Source organism: Carassius auratus, chromosome 42 (assembly GCF_003368295.1).
Source record: "Carassius auratus strain Wakin chromosome 42, ASM336829v1, whole genome shotgun sequence".
In the NCBI taxonomy this organism is placed as follows: domain Eukaryota; kingdom Metazoa; phylum Chordata; class Actinopteri; order Cypriniformes; family Cyprinidae; genus Carassius; species Carassius auratus.
This window is the reverse complement of record NC_039284.1, coordinates 6,385,493-6,407,579: the sequence shown is the minus strand read 5'-3', so window position 1 is coordinate 6,407,579 and position 22,087 is coordinate 6,385,493. Positions and strand designations below refer to the sequence as shown.

General features: G+C 36.9%; 1 protein-coding gene across 2 annotated transcripts; it reads left to right on the top strand.

Annotated features, from left to right (window-relative positions):
- Positions 1-765: 765 nt before the first annotated feature.
- LOC113060494 (putative Polycomb group protein ASXL2) lies at positions 766-21,534 on the top strand. 2 transcript variants are annotated; one of them, XM_026229436.1, is made up of 13 exons: positions 766-928; positions 3,409-3,491; positions 3,688-3,690; positions 6,138-6,246; positions 7,632-7,776; positions 9,853-9,971; positions 10,813-10,930; positions 11,079-11,219; positions 11,299-11,459; positions 11,556-11,652; positions 12,115-12,220; positions 12,578-13,214; positions 16,164-21,534. In XM_026229436.1, exons 2-13 carry the CDS (start codon positions 3,436-3,438, stop codon positions 18,009-18,011), a joined length of 3,540 nt encoding a protein of 1,179 aa, XP_026085221.1. In that variant the 5' UTR covers positions 766-928; positions 3,409-3,435; the 3' UTR covers positions 18,012-21,534. The 2 variants fall into 2 exon arrangements, with proteins under 2 accessions (XP_026085221.1, XP_026085222.1); XM_026229437.1 differs by lacking the exons at positions 766-928; positions 3,409-3,491; positions 3,688-3,690; positions 6,138-6,246; positions 7,632-7,776 and adding an exon at positions 8,446-9,078.
- The last annotated feature ends 553 nt before the right edge of the window (positions 21,535-22,087 follow it).

Sequence of the window (22,087 nt, the reverse complement as noted above, 5' to 3'; positions counted from 1 at the left end):
ATTTTATATATTTGAATACATTTAATAATATATTGATGATACATATATTATATAATATATTGCAAAATATACAAATGATTGCCGCTTTCAATATATCGGAATATATTGGAAAAAATAAATATATATAAGAATATATGCCTAATATATTACATGACATTTTTCAATATACTGCAATATATTTTTGTTTCATAAGGGCATGTAGAATAAGACAAGGTTTTTTTTCTTAATGAGTAGTCTTTCATATCTCTCCCTATGTTTGCTTGCTAACATAAATGCTTTTTCAAATGTGGGATGTCAGAGTGCACCTTTAACTTTAAACATGTGTCACTACTAAAAAAAAGTGTCCAAATAGTTTAGTCCTTATAACTTTTGTCTTATAATTCAAGACCTCAGAAATGTTTGCTTGAAATGTCTGCTGATAATCTTTATTTTTAAATATGCCAATTGGTTTGTATTGTGTTATTTAGTGCACACAACCCACACGCATTATCAAGTGTAGCCTAAAATACATTTTTATAAATACACAAACTTCTGAATATATTTGGCATGTATTGACCACTGCAATCTAATTGTGAAAGCAAAGCTCTTGTTGTAAGTCCATAATTATATAACTGCTAAATGCATGTAATTTGACCGTATGAACGCTTAAAAATGGATACTATATGTGTTAGCGTTGGAGTTTAAATGAAAACGAATGGCAGAGAGCCTGGTAGGCTGGTTTCCCCTGAACTGTCATCATACAGTAAGATGACGTTTCCAAGGGTCACATGATTAGTCTCTTACAGTAAAAAACCCAATATGGCAGAGATGGCAGGTCTTGCACGGTACTAAAGCAACACTTTCTACAGCTCCCAGGTCGACCGACCGCAGACATGAGGGAAAGACAGAAGAAGAAAAAGGGAGGACGTGGGCAGAGGCCGCCAAAACGGTAAAACCGAAGACTTCTTGGGCGTTTGTTTAGTTTGTATTCGCCTTATGCTCCCACTTGTACAACTGTGTTTATGATTCATGACCCGGGGTGTAGGCGAAGTATTGCGTGTGCGTCTCAGGGCCTTGTTTCGGTTGGTGTTGCCAAAGTGCATTTAGATCCATACGCTATAAAGCGTGACGTTACGCATGCATGAAATGGTTTTCTTCATAAATACGGAACTTTGTTTATCTGGGTAATGTTAGTGATTTGATGAAGCGTCTGTAGCATGACATTCGTGTCAGTTGCTAGCTCGCGCGAGGAGCTTAGCGCGCTTATATATAGACTAGAGTCGCTAACGTTACGCTGGTTAGCCAGTTAGCTTAGCTCACCTAAATCCGCATAAACAACCCAATACTGTCGTTAAACTACCGAGGACACTTTAATAACTCACTACTTTTGAATTCGTCCGTGTTTTCTGCCGTGAACGGTCAGAATTGCCGCCCGCTTAAGCATGTTGTGTCGGTAGAGACCGCGAGCTTTTCAAACGGAGCTTATTTACTTTTTGACGCCGCTGACATTGTTGTTTTGTCTGTATTTTTATGTCATATTTTTTTAATATTGAGGAAGTTTTCGCATTGTTGTTGCGTTTCATTTTAGACCAGTTTTGCAACATGCACACACGAGACTGCAATAAGTTACTGTAAACGTGTTTGTGTTCAGAGATACAAGTGTCCTCCAGGACTTCTAACTGAAGCTTCAGATTTTGTGAGTTTTTTTTTTTTTGTCTCCATGAACGGTTAGCCACGAATCACACGGAACCATTTGTTCTCAAATTAGTCTGAATCCATCATTATTTGGACATGTCCAGCTCGCAGGGATCCAGGGCAGCAGATCAGAACAGAGCAAGTTCATTTCTTAATGAATTAAAGTTGCTTAATTACTTGATGGCATAGCAGGTTTGCTGATAGGATACATCTAGTTACTACCAATGAACACTTACAATGTGCTGTTATTTTATTATTAATAATAAATCAACAAACAAATATACATTATAACAGAGCTCCAACCAACAGTATATACATTAAAAAAATGTTCTCCTTTCTGGTGACATATGCAGCATAGCAGGTTTGCTGAACTAGGATACATGCACTTACAATAAAAACCCTTATTAATAAAACTTAAGTCGGCATGAAATGAAAATTCACTGTATCTGTTTTATAAATGGATTTTATAGATCTTATTGCTAACAGTTCATATGTGCACAGTACATTTTTTGCTTTTAATATCAAACAATACAAAGTTTGCTGTGTGCTGTTATTTATTATTATTATTAATAAATCAACAAACAAATATACAGTATAACAGAGCTCCAACCAACAGTATATACATTAAAAAAAATTTCTCCTTTCTGGTGACATATGCAGGACTTCTCTAGTTATTTAGATCATCCCACCTCTGTAAGCTTTGCGTTCATAAATATCCCCTGAAGGAAACTAATTGAAAGAACAGATTTAAGGAAGTGACTCACCTTTTCCATTATCAGTGGAAAAACAAAGCGCACAGACTTATAGCCGCCATTGGTGGTCTTTTTTTTTCTTCTTTCATTCAGTCTTATCTGTATATAAAAGAGGCTAATGGAGAAAATGCATATGTGCATGTGCATCTACCTACTTCTTACATGTTATAAAAGAATAATAATAAAAAATAATAATACAATGGCCAAAAAAAAGATATTTGGACTTGGAATGGACAAATGTGTGTCTTTTGCAAATAGCAATCCATTTTATAAAAGCACTCGAAACTGACTTCAGTTCATACATCCATGTGTTGTGCAGAAATGTCTCAGAAAAGAAAATTTCCTGAGAAATGGTCTGACATCACTTAATGGCAGCAGAAATTTGTAGTTTAATACATAAAGAGTGTCTCATAAATTAATTAAATGATCAGAAAACATGAAAATATCATCTAAATCAAAATATAACCAATACTATCAGTGATAATAAAAGAACACTGGTGTCCAGATACATTTCGAGGCCACTGTATGTGCCTTGTGTCTCTAAGAAAATGCATCGATGAATAAATGTACTTTTCTGACCAAACTAAAGAATGACTGAAGTGTGAAGCAGCTCTCGGGCCTCCATCCAGCTGCTGACTTCATGTGTGGCTAAAAGCCACAGATCACTTGGAATGTCTGGAGTCCGTTTGCACTTCCCAACGTCTCGAAACATGACTATTGAATGCAACTCAGAATTCAAAGCGTCTCATCCAAACTAACGCGTCATCTCCGACCCAGTCAGAAGTAGGCCAGTCTCACAGAGCGGGCTGTCTGCTTCACTGAGGTCAACTAATGCTAGAATTCAAAGGCATTACTGTTAAGCCAAACCTTCTTTTGCACTGACCATCAGATCCTCTTCATCCTTCCTCTGGGGTCGCTGCAATAGTCTGATACTGTGAGTCACTACTGAATTGTTCACTTGTTCCCGTAATACTGTTCACAGGTGCTTGAGAAGTACCCCAACACTCCGATGAGTCATAAAGAGATCCTGCAAGTGATTCAGAGAGAAAGGCTTAAGGAAATAAGGTGAGCTCATTCTAAAGATGTTTGCTGACTATTTCTTTATTAAAATAGCCATTCTAGTTCAGATTGTGCAGGCTGCCCTTGAACTACCACATCATATACCTTTTTTCTTTTATTTATAGTTTTTTAATTTATTTAATGTGGCCGCATATCTAATTGTCACGTCTCTTTTTTGTTTCATTTCTCTGTTGTCTTCCAGAAGGTAAGATTATACAGTAGTAAACCCTCCCCTCCAACTAATTTAAATCCATTAGCCAATCCCTGTGCATGTTATTAACATTTTCCCAGTTGACAAGGAATGTGAAGGGACTCCCAACAGCGAGGACCTAATGGCCATGGCTTTGACCAGAGTACTTGTCCTCAGAAATGCCTAGTGGCTCCTTGTGCTTCTGAAAGATTTGCTCTGTTTGAAGATGCTACATAATAACTATGTACTAAATGTGTTTCACCTCCTTAAACCTGTATTTGTATCATTGTGCTTTATTTTTCTGTAGGCCAAAATGTTTTCTTGAAAAGACGAATAGTACAAAACAAAGATAATAGAAAATATAACTCCCCCAGTGTTGTGATCTTTAACTAAAACTAGAACTTTTAAAAAAACTAATTTATTAATTGAAATGAAAAACTGAAAATTTAAAATATTGCAAACTGAAATATTATGTAAGCAATAAATCACTAACTGCAAGTAAATAAAAACTAAAACATATGACCCCCAGAGGACATCAGATGATGCTAACCCTGAATCAACAAACAGAACTATTATTAACAATTATTGCTACATGTGTGACTGCATCATATAACAATTATTAATTAATAATATTAATAATGTTCATTGTCTAGCTGACTACGTCTTGTATTAATTTTTTCTAAAAATCCTGTCAAACATGCACAAACTGACAGTCAACACCATAAGCATCTACTAAATATTGTAGAAACATAATTTTCTGTAAAGTTGCTTTGTAACGATTCGTATTGTAAATATATATATATATATATATATATATATATATATATAAAAACATAAAAAAAAAACTATAATAGTATATACATAATTCTAAATAAGTATTCATTCCACATACAAAATATACGAAAGTTATTTATTTATTTTTCTGCTTTGCATTTAAAAATATATTTTCTTTGCATACAATTGAAATTTAAAAGATTAATGTACTGATCTTAATGTACTGAATTTTAGAAATGGAAGACAAACATTACAAATAACACAATTAATATGGTTTTGTTATGCCTAGATAAAAAGCCAGACATTTGTAGTATTTTTTTTTTTTTGTGCCATTTTCAGTCGTTCAGACTACTTGTAATGTATCATGTTTTCTTTATTTTTATATAAAATTAGGGCTGTCACTTTTGTGAAAAAATCATTTTCGTTTTTTAAGACACAAGTCTTCATTGAATCGATTGTAAAATCGATTTTCCATGTCTAAAAAAAAAAAAGACGTTTCCTTTTTCAACGTCAAATAACAGACGAATGTAAAGAGAGCGCTGGAAACGCACAAGTCAGCAATATTTCTTATTTATTGGCATAAAGTTTCGTGCAGAATATAAAACAGCAACAGGAGTGCAACATTCTCGAAAACGTATATATGCAGAGTGGATGCTTGCCATAACATAAACAAAAAACATCACTGCAGGCTTCAACCCGGCTCCATTTATGATTTAGGCAATTCAAAAATCTCCAAGATTATTTTAAATAATGATTCAATCCATTTCAAACAACGGTTCAAAAAAGTAAACTTTAAATGGACTTGAGAACAGGCCATGTGTGTTTTTTTATTGAACGTAACCGACATAATTAAAGGCTAGGGCCATTACAAATTTATTGGACAGGAAAACAAGTCGATCAACATTTTCAGGGTCCCGAGCAAAGCGTTTTTTATTCACTATATGTCCAGCTGTTGAGAAGACGTGCTCCGACCGCACTGATGTCCCAGGGACACTCAGGTACAGCTGCGCAAGGTGGGGGTATTACTGCCAATTTTCCATCACAAAAGCCAGTCGCTGTCAGCTTGCAATGGTCCTTTTCATAACTCAGAATCTCCTGTAACTGCGTGATGCGTGAATGAGGCGAATTCGCGTTTACCGCACCGCGAGACCTCCAGACGCGCGTAAACGCGTCTTTACATTGACTTAACATAGAAATAATTTGCACCAGACGCTCTATACGTCTATAAGAGGTCGCTTTCGACATCTGGGACACTGGGTCTTATAGGCGCATAAAATTGCTAGTATTTTCTGTCTAGCTTTCACAAGGCATACTGCACTATTGGATTTCTTTATTTTCTTTTTCTTCTTGTTTGTGAGTTTTGTTACATCTATATTTTTTAATTGTTAAATTATTTTAAAATTAATAGTGTACATATTTGGTTAAAATCGATTCCCTATTTTCATTTTTGAAACTTTTTTTGGTTGGTCCGATCGATTGTGCAATCGATTTTCGAATTAAAAGTGACAGCCCTATATAAAATAATTTTACTTCATTTTTTTTATATTTATATAAAAAATTTATATTGACATACATGCACAATTACCTGTACGTTAATCACCGAACCGTGATCTTTGTTGCAGCTTTTCAGTTGTGTGAAGAATCAGTCAGCTGATTCTTATTTTTATTTTTTTCTCTCTCTCTCTCAGTGGGACATCGCCTCTTGCCTGTCTCAATGCCATGCTCCATACAAACTCACGTGGAGAGGAAGGGATCTTCTACAAGGTCCCCGGCAAAATGGGAGTCTATACACTGAAGGTAAACATGTTTAACCAGAACTGAATCTCACTGCAAGTCTCAAAGAAAAACTGTTTCTGACCTGTGCTCACTTTCTGTAACTTAACATGGTGCCAGCATCACTACAATCATCAGAAGATGTACAGAGAACAACAGTTGGATTCTGGAAATAAAAAGTCCATTAATTTTCATTCCTTTATAACGATAACTGGTAAACCTTTAAAGACCGACATGCTCCAAGGTTATCATTCAGTGGTTAATGCTTTTGTGGAAGCCATCTGTTCTCATTATTTAAACTTATTTTTTAAAATAATCATCTTTAACAGGAGAATTTGTCATGAAAAACTGCAGTACCCACGATGCTATAGATCGCGGTGAGCAAATTGCGGATCTCTGTAGTGAACACCCTCTCCCATGAAGCAATGCGAAGGATTAACAAGATAGTCTCCTTACTCTCTCAAAACTCCGAATACTATGCATATTTTGCTACAAACAAACCATTTAAAAAGAATGTTTTTAATTTGATTGTCATTTGCAATGCGTTGTAAGATTGTAGTTCTGTCCTCCACTAAAACTGTTATGTACACAGTCTTGTACACTCAGTCTGTTTGCCTGATTTTCACATACTTTTTGCTTCAAATATAAGTTAATATAAATGTTGTGATTTACCTTCATGGCTTATAATGCTTTAACAAAGCATTTTTCAAAATCCCTTTGGGAAAATGAATGGAAAAAATACTACTGCTAACATACTGTAAATGTTGTGTTGGAAAAAAGTGTCTGAATAAAGAAAATATATATGTTGGTTTTCGATTGCTTTGGATTGTTCATATGGTGCTGATTGACGTGAATGTTAACTGTAACACTGCGATAATTAATGCTCAGTTAACAATAGCATAACAGTCCGCACTTTTTATTAAATTTATTAATTAACGTTACCGTATTTTTCGGACTATAAGTTGCACCTGAGTATAAGTCGCATCAGTCCAAAAATACGTCATGACAAGGAAAAAAACATATATAAGTCGCACTGGACTATAAGTCGCATTTATTTAGAACCAAGAACCAAGAGAAAACATTACCGTCTACAGCCGCAAGAGGGCGCTCTATGTTTTCAGTGTAGACTACAGGAGCAATGAGCAGCAGAGCGCCCTCTTGCGGCTGGAGACGGTAATGTTTTCTCTTGGTTTATTTCTCTTGGTTCATTTCTCTCAGTTAATGTCAAATAAATTTTGATAAATAAGTCGCACCTGACTATAAGTCGCAGGACCAGCCAAACTATGAAAAAAAGTGCGACTTATAGTCCGGAAAATACGGTAACTGTTTGATCAGATTCAAATGAGCTATTTTATTGGAAATCAGTGTTGGGCATGTGATGTGCATGGCTTGTGTTTGTATGTGAGCAGAAGGACATTGGAGATGTGATGAAGGAGCTGTCCGAAGATGCTTCAGAGGACAGCAGTGATAACATGTCTGATACACGAAGCACAGAGAATACCAGCACCACTACCTACAGCAAAGATGGACGCAGAGGAAGGTGGAAGAGGAGAGGTACCACATTTTAGGAATTCTGAATAGCCATACTTGGAGCTGGAGTATATAAATGCTGCTTCCACTTTTGGAGGAATTAGCATACAGCTTGTTTCGGTGTATTAAACTGGGATAGAACAAACTATTTTAACAAGTAATTTCTTACTTAAAATGCAATATGACTATTCAAATGTTTTTTTTTTATTTTATGTTTTTGAAATAAGTAACTTTTGCTCACCATGATGGCATTATTTGTGAAAAAATGCAATACAAACAGTAATATTGTGAAATAATTGTACAATTTAAAATATATATTTTTTCTATTTAATTTATTCCTGTGATGGCAAAGCTGAATTTTCTAGCAGTCACTTCTACACTATCCTTCAGAAATCATTCTAATATGCTGATTTGCTGCACAAAAAACATATTTTTTATTAATGTAGATTTGTTGAAAAAAAAAATCCTGCTTAATATTTTGGGGAAATCATAATGCATTTCTTTCAGGAGTCTTTGATGAATTGAAAGTTCAGAATATCAGCATTTATTAAAAAAATCTAATCATTTGGTTTTTTTTGTACATTTGTACATGAAAATTATATACATTAATTAATAATAAAAAAAAACCTTTACAAAGAAAATCATTGCTGACCCCAAACTTTGAATGGTAGTCTTCAGTCAAATATTTATTTACAAATATATTAAGATATTAACACTCTACAGCTGACATACTGTACTGGATAAGCAGGTTAGAAACAAAGACAAAGTGAAAAGGGCATTGCGTTTTATAATTAAACAGCCATAAATGACATTTTAATCAAAGTATAATTTATGGCTGTTGTTATGACGAGGTCTCTTGAAATATCTCATAGCTGTTTGGGAGAAAGGTTTCGTCCAAATGTTTTTTAGAGGGTGAAGCCTATTTTGTCAAGTTTAAGCAGGTCACAGCAGGTGCCTAACTACTAATAAAACCTTTAAGAAATCTAAAAGTGTAGTTAATCAAATTGTTAAATCATGCCATGTGTTGTGGCATGGAGTATGTAGATTACATGCTGAGCCATGAATGTGTTGCTGACTCTGATATGATGTGTATAAATGACCTCACATCTAAGGGTAGGTGTGCCTCGCTCAAGTCAAAATATTCTTTGAATGCAAAACACCCTCTAAACAGGAAATTCGACTTTTTTTTTTTTTTTTTGCAAGATTGATACCACTTCCTCAAATAAATGAGAGTAGCACGAAGTTTTACCTCAATTCATCTTGAAGAAGCTTAATATTTGAGAATAATGCAATCTAACAGAGTGAATTCATGCAGAAACAAGTACTGTAAGTAAGACGTTCATCTTAATAAAGCTGTGGTTTGAGAAAATTAAAAATAGTTGTGTCCGAGAGATAGAGAGAGAGAAAAAACGAACTCTGCAAAAACCAGGAAATAATATTTGCTGTGACAGCATATTATTTATGGGAGGTAGTTTCATGAAGTGTTTGTCTTTTTAAAAGAAACCCATCCTTTATTAAATGTGCTTGGATGACTATGTAGTTATATTACAGTGAAACTGTTCTGATCTCAGTACCTGGTTGTTTTTAGTTTAGTATTGATTGGACCAGTGCTGTGTTGCCACTACTTTACATTTGCCAAATATATAAATGTGTTTTTTATGCCTTGCAGACTCAAACATTTGGTTTCCTGTTATGGACTGTATAATGTTCTTGTTAATTCAGCAGATTGAAATAGTCAATAGGAAAGTTAAAAAGTGTATTTATGAATTTATAGTTGTCATGGAACAAAATAAAAGTAATGTTATTTCCAAGTGATTGTGCAAATGAAAAACATTTTGTAATAAAAACACATTAAGGAAAAAAAAATGCATCTATTTTTTATATTTACAGGATAGACTGCACTAATCCTGTACCTATATTGCACTTTTCAATGTGTTCGCAAACTGGTTGTGCATTTGTATTGAAATGACCTTGAATCATCATGGAGCGAAATTAAGTTTGTGCATATGCCTGTTCGATTGTGAGTGAGTGAGTATAAATGTTTTTGTTGTACAGATGTGCAAACATGCACCCAATCTATTGCTTTCCTTTCATTCTCAGTGCCAGCAAAACTGCAATCTCAGCCATCCTCACCACAGTCTCGCTGTTCATCTCCGTCAGTCTCCAGCAGCAAACTCATGTCCCCATCACAGAAGCACAGCAAGAAGGCCCTAAAGCAGGTACTGCAAGTTACCCTTATTAATCCTCCTTTATATTTTTTATTTATATATATATATATATATATATATATATATATGGTAATGTATATATGGATAGTTAATTAAAAACATTCAAAGTAAATTAATCTAATTTAATTATTTTCTATTTTTGTGATTGGAACTTGATGGAAAAGTTAAAATAATTAGTTACAGGTCAAACTTACATAAACACCAAATTAAAATCAGAAGTTCATTTTTTTGTTGTTGCTCTCATGTGTACACTCATTTGCACACTGTAATATTTTCTATGAACTTTACTGTCCATTGCAATAGTGTAAATTATGTTCATAGTTCTGCCTATAGTGTACATGTACGTTTACATAATCCATCTGTAAAGTATATTCACAGTACACCTATCTGTATATCATGCTGATAGTATTTAAAATCTGTAAGTTATGTTCATAATACTTATTTGTATAGTTATTGTACATATTGTAGACCTTGTATATTCTGTACTTGCTGCTTATTGCACTTCTGGTTAGATGCTAACTGCATTTCGTTGCATTGTACCTTACATGTGCCGTGACAATAAAGTTGAATCTAATCTAATTTAAATAAAGCATTACTGACACCACATGGATAATGTTACTATGGTGTATTAAAATCTTTTTTGAATAACATATTTCTGTTGTTGAACAATATAAATACCACCCAGACCTGCTGTAATATTAGCAACTGTTGGTTGGTTTAAACCTTGAGCTGTTGAGACCCCCTGTGCTCTCTGTTTGCCACACAGCATTAACCTGTGTTATGAAACCTGTGGGTTTATGTATGTTTTAGTTTTGATGTGCTTCATTTTTAGGCACTCAAACAGCAGCAGCAGAGGAATCAGCGGAGGCAGTGTGGGATCCCCCGCGCCTCAAGCCCACGACTGCTCCTCAAGACGGTCAAAGACATGGCTCATGACTCCTCCAAATCCTGTACATACAGTATTTGATTTTACTTTTTCAATGTGCATTTTAATCAAACTAAAGCATGCACTTCAAGTGTGTCCAAATTCTTGACTGGTAATTCATGTTTATGTGAATACAAAAGAAATATAAAACAATATGTCTCTGTTTGCTCTAGCCTGGGAGCTGAAACAGACAGAGCGCTGCCCTGCAAGTCCACAGAACTCTACCTCCAGCTCGTCCTCCTCTGTCAAAGCAGATGTGTGCCACACAACTGGTGCCCGAAAGGTGTCTCAGCACTCCAGTCGGCTCAGTGCCAGTGAGTATCGTCACAGATCGCTGTGATTCGTGTCAGCTCACGAGATGCTGTAACTGATCCCACAACCTTGGATTTTCAGGACAACTGAGGCGTACCAAATGTGAGATAGATGTGGAGACACCAGATTCCATCCTTGTCAACACCAACCTGCGAGCGCTCATCAACAAGCACACATTCTCAGTGTTGCCTACAGAGTGTCAGCAGAAGCTCCTTAAGATGCTGCCAGAGGTTGATCAGCAGGTAGAAACACTGAAGAACGCTGCGGTGTTGAACACGAAGTATGATTTTGTGGATCGTGAATCTCTGATTGTTATAAATGATATAATTGTATTGCAGGCTAGTATGGACGGTGCACTGAAGGTGACCAGCTCTGCCTTGAACAATGAATTCTTCACATCAGCAGCACAGTCTTGGAAGGAGAGGTTGTCAGAGGGTCAGTTGTTGTTTTCATTGATTAAAAGTAGTTAAAAGCTTAAATGTGCAAAAAGGTTTCGCTGGCATTGCTCTTAAACAGCTGAGGTCTTGAAATTAAAGTGACATTATTAGTGAGGATGCCGTATTACACAGAAGCAAATATATTCTGAAAGGATATAATGTATATAAAAAAATACCCTGTGGTGTACCTGTCTACCAGGAGAGTATTCTGCAACCGAAAGTGTCCAATAATAGAGGGGTAACAGAAATAAAATCTCAATGTGGCAGCAACCAAGAGCAGGCGATGTGCTGTAGAAAAAAGATTTTTCTGGGTTTCTGATATTGAAAGCGTCATGTGAATGTACCTAATAATAAACTTTTTCTTAATGTCTGTTCTTGGAAAAAGTTGCGTAACCATGTGCTCTTAATAAGCAAATGAATCTGCAGTATTTGTGTGACTTACACAAGACTGTGTTCTCAGGTGAGTTCACGCCAGAGCTGAGACTGAGAATGCGGCAAGAAATTGAGAAGGAAAAGAAGGTGGAGCTTTGGAAAGAGCAATTCTTTGAGAGCTACTATGGTGAACAGTTAAGTCAACCACAACGCTTAAAAACTGAAGAAAAAAAAAAAAATCAGAGCGTATGGTCTAGGTCAGGGGTGTCCATTTCAGGCCACGTTTTTATAGAGTTAGGTCCAACACATTTAAGTTTCTAGTGATCCTGAAGACATTGATCAGCTGGTTTAGGTTTGCTTAATTAAGGCTGTTGCTAAATTGTAGCATAATGTGGCCCTCCAGGAGTGTCCATGTCTTATTTTTGCATTGTGAAGCCTGAAAATTGATGGAAGGTTGGTTAGTGGGCCACTAGTTTAATGTTTCATAGGTGATGTTTTGTTTTTGAGGTCCTTTTTGATAATAATCTGTCTCCTCTTGCTTTTAATTTCAGATCTGGACTCAGTATAGAGGAATCCAGAGAGCTGACAGAGAATAGGAGTGTTCTTGAACCGCCTAAAAGCACAGTCCTATTAGAAAAGCCAGAGACTGTCAAAGAGTCTCAGAAGGTAAACCCGGTGACAGAGGTCATCCACATGGAGTTGAGATCCAGAGATGTGAAATCAACAGTAACGCATGCCTCACCTGAAGAGCCAGTTAAACCTCCTGCTCCAGAGCAATCACGTTTTTCCTTAGACACGAGGAAGGATGCACATGAAGAACTGATTCCAGAGTCCGCTGTTCAAAATACAGTGGAGCCCAAACCTGGCAGTGAAAAGGCACTGGAGAATGAGATCACATGTAAGACCCCAGTATCTCCTTTAGAAACAGTGGTCACCTGTTTGAAAGGAAAAGAGACACAGACCCCTAAAGATGAAAGTCTCGTTGGTGAGGCTGAACAAATGGTAATGGAAAGGAATAAGGCTGGATCTCCAGTAACTGTTGTCACATCTGAGCCTCTAAAAAGAAAAGCTTCCAGTGAACAGGAAACAGAGCTAAAAACAGAGAAGAAGCCTCGTATCACTTCATTAGAAGCATCATCCACAATGACCGCTAAAGAAAAAATACAACAGAGAGTACCTCCTCTCAAAGTAAGATTTAGGTTTCTTTCTTTTGAACAAACCCCTGGCCTTTAGTATTAAAGGGTTAGTTCGCCCAAAATTCAAATTAGCCCATAAATGACTCACCCTCAAGTCAACCTAGGTGTATATGACTTTCTTCTTTCAAATGAATCCAGTTGCGTTATATTGAAAATAGTCTTTGATCTTTCAAGCTTTTTAATGGCACTCAGCGGGTGCTGCAGTGCATCAGTCCAAAAGACATGAAAAAAGCACCCATCCTTAATAAAAAATTGTCTCACACAGATCCGGGGCAGTGAACAAAGTCCTCTAGTGAATCAAAGCATTTTTGTAAGTAAAATAACCATATTTAAAATGTAATAATCAATTTAATCTAGCTTGCACTTACTGTTGTACACGCAAGCAGTTCCAGGAGGAAGACGTATGAAGTCGACTTTGTGCATGCGCCATGCTCAGAAGTGACGAACACGGAAGTGCAAGGGATAGATCAAAACAAAACACCAGTCACTAATTAGAAGTAAAAATTAGAATTTGGAAAGAAGAATGTTGGAGGATTTCGATATAAGCCAAGAGGAGACTGGTTTTCCTTTGCTAAAGTAAGGAAACTTCGCTTCCTTTGCTCCTGTTTACAAAATATGGTTTTCACGAGACTGCGCAGCAATGACCTCATACGTCAACAACCCAGAGCTGCTTCAGTGTACCACTGTTGGCGCAGACAACATTTAAGTAATTATTACATTTTGAATATGGATAGTTTTTTTACAAAAACGCATCTATTCCTCCAAGTAGCCATGTGAGACACTTTATATTATGGATGGGCACTTTTTATTTTGCTTCTTTTGGACTGATGCACTGCGGCACCCGCTGAGTGCCATTAAACAGCTTGAAAGATCAAATAATTTTTTCTATAGAACTCTGACTGGATTCATCTGAAAGAAAGTCATATACACCTAGGATGCCTTGAGGGTGAGTAATTAATGGGCTAATTTTTAGGGATGCACCGAAATTTCGGCCACCGAAAATTTTTGGCCGAAAATGGCCTTTTCGGTTTTCGACCGATAGACTTTAATCACCGAAACAACACTGCCGAAATGTTGTGATGACGCAAACAGAAACCGCGACCTGCACGTGCACCTGCAAAGCGCAGACCACGAGCTCCACGCGACATTCACTTAACACCAGTGAGAACATTCTCTCTCTTCGTATTCCTTTATTCGCAGCACTAAAACGTCTCTTAACAAAGAGATTAAGACGGACCACGAAGTGAAAACAAAGAAAAGTACAGTCTTATAGAGTCTGTTAGCACACGTCTCACTGAGATCTTGTCGGATCCTCTGCACTTCATCGCGAATGTGCTTGATCTGCGTTATAAAGACCATTACTTAGATGCGGAAATAAGGCAGCGCGCACGAGAAATGATCCAGGCCGCGCTGGATGCGGAGAACCCGCGTGGAGAGGGAGAAGCGCCAAGCGCAGGAGACAGATCAGAGCGCAGAAAAAAAGACTCGTCTCTGCACCAGATGAGTGGCATGCACCATCGTTGTCTGATATGTTCAGTGGAATTCTGCAAGAAAGTGCTTAAATAATAATAATACGTTGGCTATTTTGATCTTAGGCTACTATATATAATATATATACACACAAACACACACACACAAACATATATACATACATAATATCAGATTGTAGCCATATTTATGCTAGATTTTCTGCTAGATTTCTGCTTTAATTTGATAAAAATGTTTATTTATGCCCTGGCCCTATTTAAATACACTCTCTCAAATATTTCTCAAATGTCAGGCAGATGACAAGCTCAACTGCTCAACAGCTAGATGGTTATCTGTCTGAAGTCCCCATCCCCAGAAGTGATAACAGTCTTGCCAACTGGAGTAATGCACTTTCTAGTCCTACAGAGAACAATTTCAAATGCACTTCACCTAAATGCACTTTGTTTTTATGAGAGAACTGTTCATTTTAAAACCTTTCTGCAGGCCAGTAGGCCTGTACATTGTTATTAAATATACACATGAGTGGGATACATTTTTAGTTTGAATTTAATTTTATACTGTGCATTGTTGCAATGTGCTTAATAAATATTTGCATCATTTGTATTTATGTATTTTTATGTTTTTTTTAAAAAATAAGTTATGTAATTGTAATTATCTTTGAAACTTTAATATTAATTTATGCAATTGCAATGTCTTAATTTTAGTAAAGTTAGTACACGGTCATAGCAATAAATGCAATGGTACTAATAATTGGCAAAATTTATTTCGGTGTTTCGGTTTCGGTTTTCGGCCTTGGTTTACTCTTTTTCGGTTTTCGGTTTCGGCCAAGAATTTTCATTTCGGTGCATCCCTACTAATTTTCATTTCTGGGTGAACTAACCCTTTAAACAATGTTGCAATTCCTGTCTGCACCAGATGAGAGTAATGCGATGCATCACAACCAATAGAACCTATTAGAATCATTTGTGCTACTTCTGACACAAACGAAAATTGGATTTGGAACGTTTGCTTTGATGTTTCCAGTGTAGACCGCTTTAATCTGTAGATATGATGTTGCATATCATTTGTACTACAGTACCTATATGAATGATGTATGCGTGTCTGTTGTTTTGTGTGACAAGTTGAGGATTTGCTATTGCTTTTCTAAGCAATCAGACTTGTAGAAATCACCTAGAACACTCTAGCAATCACCTAGGAATGCCCTAGCAATTCTCAAGAATAGACTAGCAATCATAACACGATGCCAAAAAACACTCCGAACCATTTAGCAGCCACATAGCAATACCCAGGTAACTACCCAAACACGTGGTAGGGAATTTTTTAATACTAAGTAGTTTTGAAGATCTTATACAAATTGTTTTGCTGCGCTATACTAATTTTTTTTTTTTACATTAAATGCTAACTTCAGTGGAATTTTCACTCTCATAGTAACACTCAAACTCTCTCTTTGCAGATCTCAGTGTCAAGATTTTTATCTGCCCCTGCGTCTACTGAACAGGTATCTCCAAGGACTCCCGTTCCCGTTCCGTTGACACCCCCTAGCGTTCGTCCCGGTCGCACCGGTGCTCGCACTCTAGCTGACATCAAGGCAAAAGCCCAGTTAGCACGTGCACAGCGTGCTGCAGCAGCAGCAGCCGGGTCATCTTCCTCAATGGGAACCGGCTCAGTTGGAGGTACCTCGACACCCTCTCCAGCTCGGTCCCTGTCAGAAGATTTTTCACCAGCAAGCAGCAGAAGTCAATCTGTGTCGCCTATAAAGTTAAGCAGTGGATCTCCAGCTCCTGAAGGCACAGTGACTCTCTCACAAACCTCTCCTTCCTCAGGTCCCACTGGACACTCAGACCCTGGTCTTGCACAAGCCTTCAGTGCAAGCCAGGGATTTTTAAAAGATAATTGCTCTTCGATGGGGTTGCAAACCACTCTGTGTACACTGAACCCAGCACCTTCGAGTCAGGCAGGTAACTTGATTGTATTGAATACAGTTGCACAAAACCAGAGACCACAGCAGATACCTTGTTCAGGAGCATCAGTGACCAAGCCTAGTTCTTCAATCCCAGCAAATAATCCTCTGGTCACCCAGCTTCTTCAAGGTAAAGAGGTTCCCTTAGAAAAGATACTCCCAAAGCCACTTGCCAAGGTGGAGGTTCAATCTGTGGCCATTTCTGCCAGAGATAAAGGTAATCTTGGTACCACCACTGCTGGGTTGAAAACAAACCAAGATGATTCCAACAAATTTGGGAACCATGTTCCTTTTGGTCCATCAGTGATGCAAACTAGAAGTGTGGACAAGTTGATCAAAGTTGGCACTCAGGACCAGATGCTCCAACCGCTAAGGGACAAATACGTGCAGAAGAACACCATCTCTGACTGTCAACCCTCCCAATTTCAGTCTTGTCAGCTAGGTCACGTTGAGGGTAGCCATGACCAGAGTGTCCATCTAGGCATCTTTGGACGGAAAAGGATATCCAAGCCAGCTATGACAGGACACTACCTCCTCAATGTCTCCACATATGGTAGAGTATCTGAGAGCAGCAAACGGCCCCATCTAACTAGTAATATAAGCACTGCCCACGCCAGCCTGAAGAAGGAGAAAATCGAAGCAGAGGAGAATGGGAAAGCAGAGACTGAATCATTTGCAGGGTCTTCTACCACATCTCAAGGACACCTGAATTTTCCAAGGGTAAAAGTGGAGAAGCAGGGATCTGTCATGAATAAACCAGATGGTGATTTGACACCCCAACTCTGCTCTGATATAAAGTCTGAATCTCCATCGCTGAGTTGTTTGTCCAACAAAGACGAAGGTAACACTTCTCTTAGAACCAAAGAAACATACTCAAGAGTGCAGCTTGATATGTGCAGCGGTATACAGGGTAAAACAGAGCCATATCAGTTAGGTGACTGTCACCAACACATGTTCTTGTCTCCGAATGAACAGAATGGTCCTCAGTATGGTGGCACTATCAGCATGTCTGTCCCTCATGCACTTAACCACAGCATGGCTGACACTCCAACTTCTCCCACTGTGTCCTGCAGTGGTGATGGTGAAACGGCTGCTGGAGGTATGATGTCTTTTTCCGTCACTGTCACTGCCATACCTGCTGGTCACCTACTGGATCAGGACAGTCAGGGTGAAACCTCACCCGAGCAAGCCTTCATAGAAACCTCTGCGATGGAGGACGTCCAATCAAAGTGCTACTGTCGCCTGAAGGCCATGATTATGTGCAAGGGATGTGGCGCATTTTGTCATGATGATTGCATTGGTCCATCCAAACTATGTGTCTCATGTTTGGTGGTGCGATAATGGTCATGAGGATGAACTGCAACTTGTTCGTTCATTTATTGGCTGCATCCGAAAACTTAGGCAGGTGACTTGCTGCATCGCTCCCGTATCAGACAATGACTTTGCAGGAAGCGCTTTTTGCATGAAGGTACCTCATGAAACTGAAACTCCGACTTCTGAGGCAGAGTAATGGTTAAATGATCTACATCAAAATATCGAGAGCTTTGGTGATAACTAAGTGGATATTTAATTACTGCAATAGTAATTTCTCGCTAGAAATGACATAAAAAGTGGAAAACGTTTATCAAAAACATACAAAAAAGACCTCAACTTTCAGACGCCATCTTTATTTTTTGGCTTAAACTGTCGCAGAATGGAATGCACAGCATTGTGGGATATTAAAATCAGCGAAGCATACTGTACATCTATGCTTCCTTCAAAAATCGGCCAGATGAAGGCATCTCGGGAGACAGGAACTGAAGCTATCAATGACTTCAGACGTGCCTTGATGCCTTCCTACCTTGGAATGCGTCCTCCGAAGGCCGCATTTTTGAGTTTTCGGATGCAGCTATTCATTCAAAAAGAAGCAATCGCTGAAGTGAGGGTAACAGAAATGTTACGACAGTACAGCAGTGACTCTCTCGCTGTGGTAACCTGTTTCTTGTATCCGTTGTCATTTGATAGGCAAGATGTTGTGCTGAATGGGGGTAACTCCTTAAGAATGAATTGTGCCTGCTAATAGTGCTGTTTATTTGCACGTACATTCTGCTTTGTTTTAGCGGCTGATTCAGGAGTTATGCAAATCAGGTAACATGACCAACAAGCCTGTGTTATTCTTGCAAGTCCGTTTTGAGTACTTCGATGTGGCGAATTCAGCAGACTACCATGATCTGGCATGATTTACTGGGACTGTTTAGTCTGGCGGCAGTAATGCAATCCAGACACCCGAATCGCCTCTTTAAAGTGCCGAAAGTGAGCTCGACTACACTGTATGTCTGGATATGTATCCATGCTTTTAATTTGCAGTTTGAGCGCTTTAAGCGCCTGGTTAAACTGGATTGCGGGTGCTTTGTAAAGACGCCACAGGTTTTTTGTGGCGAAATGCAGAGCGCAAAATTAGTCCAACTGTATAGTAATTTTGCCAATTTGTTTTTCTTTACAATACAAACATAAACAGCATGCTAGAAGATGAGGTGTGAAAAATGTGCAATGCTGATTAATACTTCCTCTCATTCATTGAGCACCTTGTTTTAGACTCAAGACTCAATATTGAACAGTGGCAATATTTAAGGCTTGTTCTATTTTTGTACTAGATTTTCAGGAATGGAAATGAATTTACTACTATTTTTGTAGATGTAAAAAATCATGATTCCCTCCAACCCTCAAATTTCGGATCTTTTACACATGATTCACACTAGTTTGCTGGATTAGAAACCGATAACATCAATATTTAGTCTTTGCACATCCTGTTAAGCTATTTGTTGGTTGGTTTAAGCCTTTGTGACACAAGCAAAAGAACCACACGACTGAAATACCAATTTCTTTGCAGAATTACTGTGAATATGTACACCTAATATATTAACCTGCCTTGATACTAGGTTTATATGGTACTTTTCAGAGTTATTTATGGGATAGAAGGGAGTTGTCAACAGGCTAGCACTTCTCTAGATCCTCTAGACAGATTTATACTGATAATGGCAATAATTTGTATATTTACAATATTTATAAAATTGAGAACATTAGTCCATTTACGTCTCATTTTCTTCAGAAAAAAAAAAGGATTTATTAGCGTTGCACTTTTTTATGTTCAGAAAATGACTTTGCTAACGATCTATAGCTTTTTAAAAAATGATGATTTGTAAAGATTGAAAGAAACAAAGCACTTAAACAATCTGTTGTACCCTCTCAGGAGCAAAACCAGGTCTTAATCATTTCAGTAGCCTGTGTCTAATCAGTTTACGTCACACAAGTGACATTGCCTCTAATTGGAATAGTAAAGGCTCTCTGTAACCTTTGTTTTTAGGGATAGGAAAATAATGCAGAGTATCAGCAGCAAAACTGCATGAGCAATGAAGTTAAACACTCAGAAGGGAGATTTTATGAAGATTTTTTTCTTTTTTAGGATTGTAAATACCAACTTTCTGTTACATGTACAAACATTTCTACAAAGCATTCTTGTATCTTGCCTAAACATATCCGATTGTCTGATAACTAAAGATTTTTATTTATGAAATACTGTCCAACACATCATATTTTAATCATGTTTCAACATTGAGTGGTGTGGTTTAATTTCTGTCCTGAAACAATTCTGCTAAACAGATACATTTTGATACCCATAGTTCTATGTATGTTAGGAAAAAAAAACATATATATATATATCATCTGCCAATTACAGGCAATAGAAATGTAAAACAATTTTAGATCAAATTTGCTTGGTAATATACCAAAGGCGATTTAAGGGGACTAGATAATTAGATTTTGTTTTTAATGTCTGTCTAGTTAAGCAAAGTAATATATTTTAAGTAATATATTTTAATAAAAAGAAGTCTATTTACAAATCATCTTAAAAAAAACATTTAAGAAACAGGGTATTTACTATATCTTTATATTGACTGTCCCATTTTGTTATACCTTTGTTTAAGGTGTACATAAAAGTTTTACACAAGTGGTTTTTTTTTTGTTTTTTTTGTTTTTTTTTGTAGTACCAGGGTTCTTGTGATAAGTCTGATCTGTTGATATTTTTGTGTGGCTAGTTTTGCCTGTGATGGATTGATGTGTCCTCACAGGGGATTTTTAATTGACTAATAATATGTGTGTGAAACTTGCAGCTCACTTTATTGATTATTGAAAGTCCAACTTCTTACATAAAATAAAAATTACAAATCCACAGGTTTATGTTGTATGAATCAAAAAGTAACTAGCGTGGTGGTTGGGTTGTGCTGAAAGTCTTTGGGTGTGAGGTTGTTTCAAGGTAACTGGCTTCCATTGGCTTTTATCAGTGTAGGTAAACTGTCGCTTTTATTTACTTGTATATATGCAGCATTTAAACTCGCAAGAGACTCATAGAATATAACTGTGATATCTCCATTATACATGATATCAGGCCTTAGAATTTCTTTGAATAATAATAATAATAATAAAAAGATATTTAGGTTTATCATTTCTTGAAAATTATATATTTTGTCAGAGGTGTAAACAGCAGCGTCTAACTGTTGTTGGTCATCTACTGTTTTCATTACCTGATGGAGCTGCAACGCGTGATTTACCACTTTCTCTAACGCCAACCTTATATTCCTGTGACATTTCACAAAACACTTGGATTCTTCATTTTTGAGGCAATGTTTTCATCTGCGGACCCCTGAAATTATGTGACTCTTAGTGCAGGAGGTGAACTTGGATTGGCTTCCACAATGTGTTTTTAAAAATTTTTAAGTCCGATATTTCATGTAAAATAAAGGTGAATGTAATATAGTAATTGTAATCAGCAATTGTAAGCAAAGTGTATTTTATCAAGAAACAATATGAATAAAATGCTGTAAAACAAATGCAGTGATGGGATATTTTTATGTAATTCGGTTGATTTCTTCTAATTATTTAAACAATAAGGTACAATACCAATGACGTATTGCATTAATGTGTTATTTGCTGGAATGTTGCTATGCTGCAACACTAGTGAAATGGTGAACGGGTGTTCGAGTCATAGTTTAATTTTCAAGCAGTGGAACACTGTATTGACCATTCAGAAGCCAGGACTATGTTTTATAAACCCAATTAAAGCATCCATTTATGTCCAACCTGTTCTATTTGCATGTCATTTTAAGTTTCATACACAGTTGGAAGGTGGTGTCAATATAAATTATGAATTTAGAGTATTAGTCAGAATCAGAATCTTTTTTTTTTTTTTTTGCCAACAAGTACCAAGAATATAACTTGGTGCATTTAAGATTGCATGGGCTGAAATATGTTTTTTCGGTATATGAATATACAGATATAAATGTAATATATTTATTTATAATGTATGCCCGTTTCTTAAAAGTACCAAATTTTTAGTTTGTTGGATAGGCTATTTTATACTTGGATTAGAGGAATATTATTCT

Coding starts and splice junctions, on each gene's coding strand:
- LOC113060494 (XM_026229436.1), top strand. CDS start 3,436: ATGAGTCATAAAGAGATCCTGCAAGTGATTCAGAGAGAAAGGCTTAAG. Junction 7,777..9,852: donor AGGAAGGTGGAAGAGGAGAG/GTACCACATTTT, acceptor TTTCATTCTCAG/TGCCAGCAAAACTGCAATCT. Junction 11,460..11,555: donor TGCCAGAGGTTGATCAGCAG/GTAGAAACACTG, acceptor ATTGTATTGCAG/GCTAGTATGGACGGTGCACT.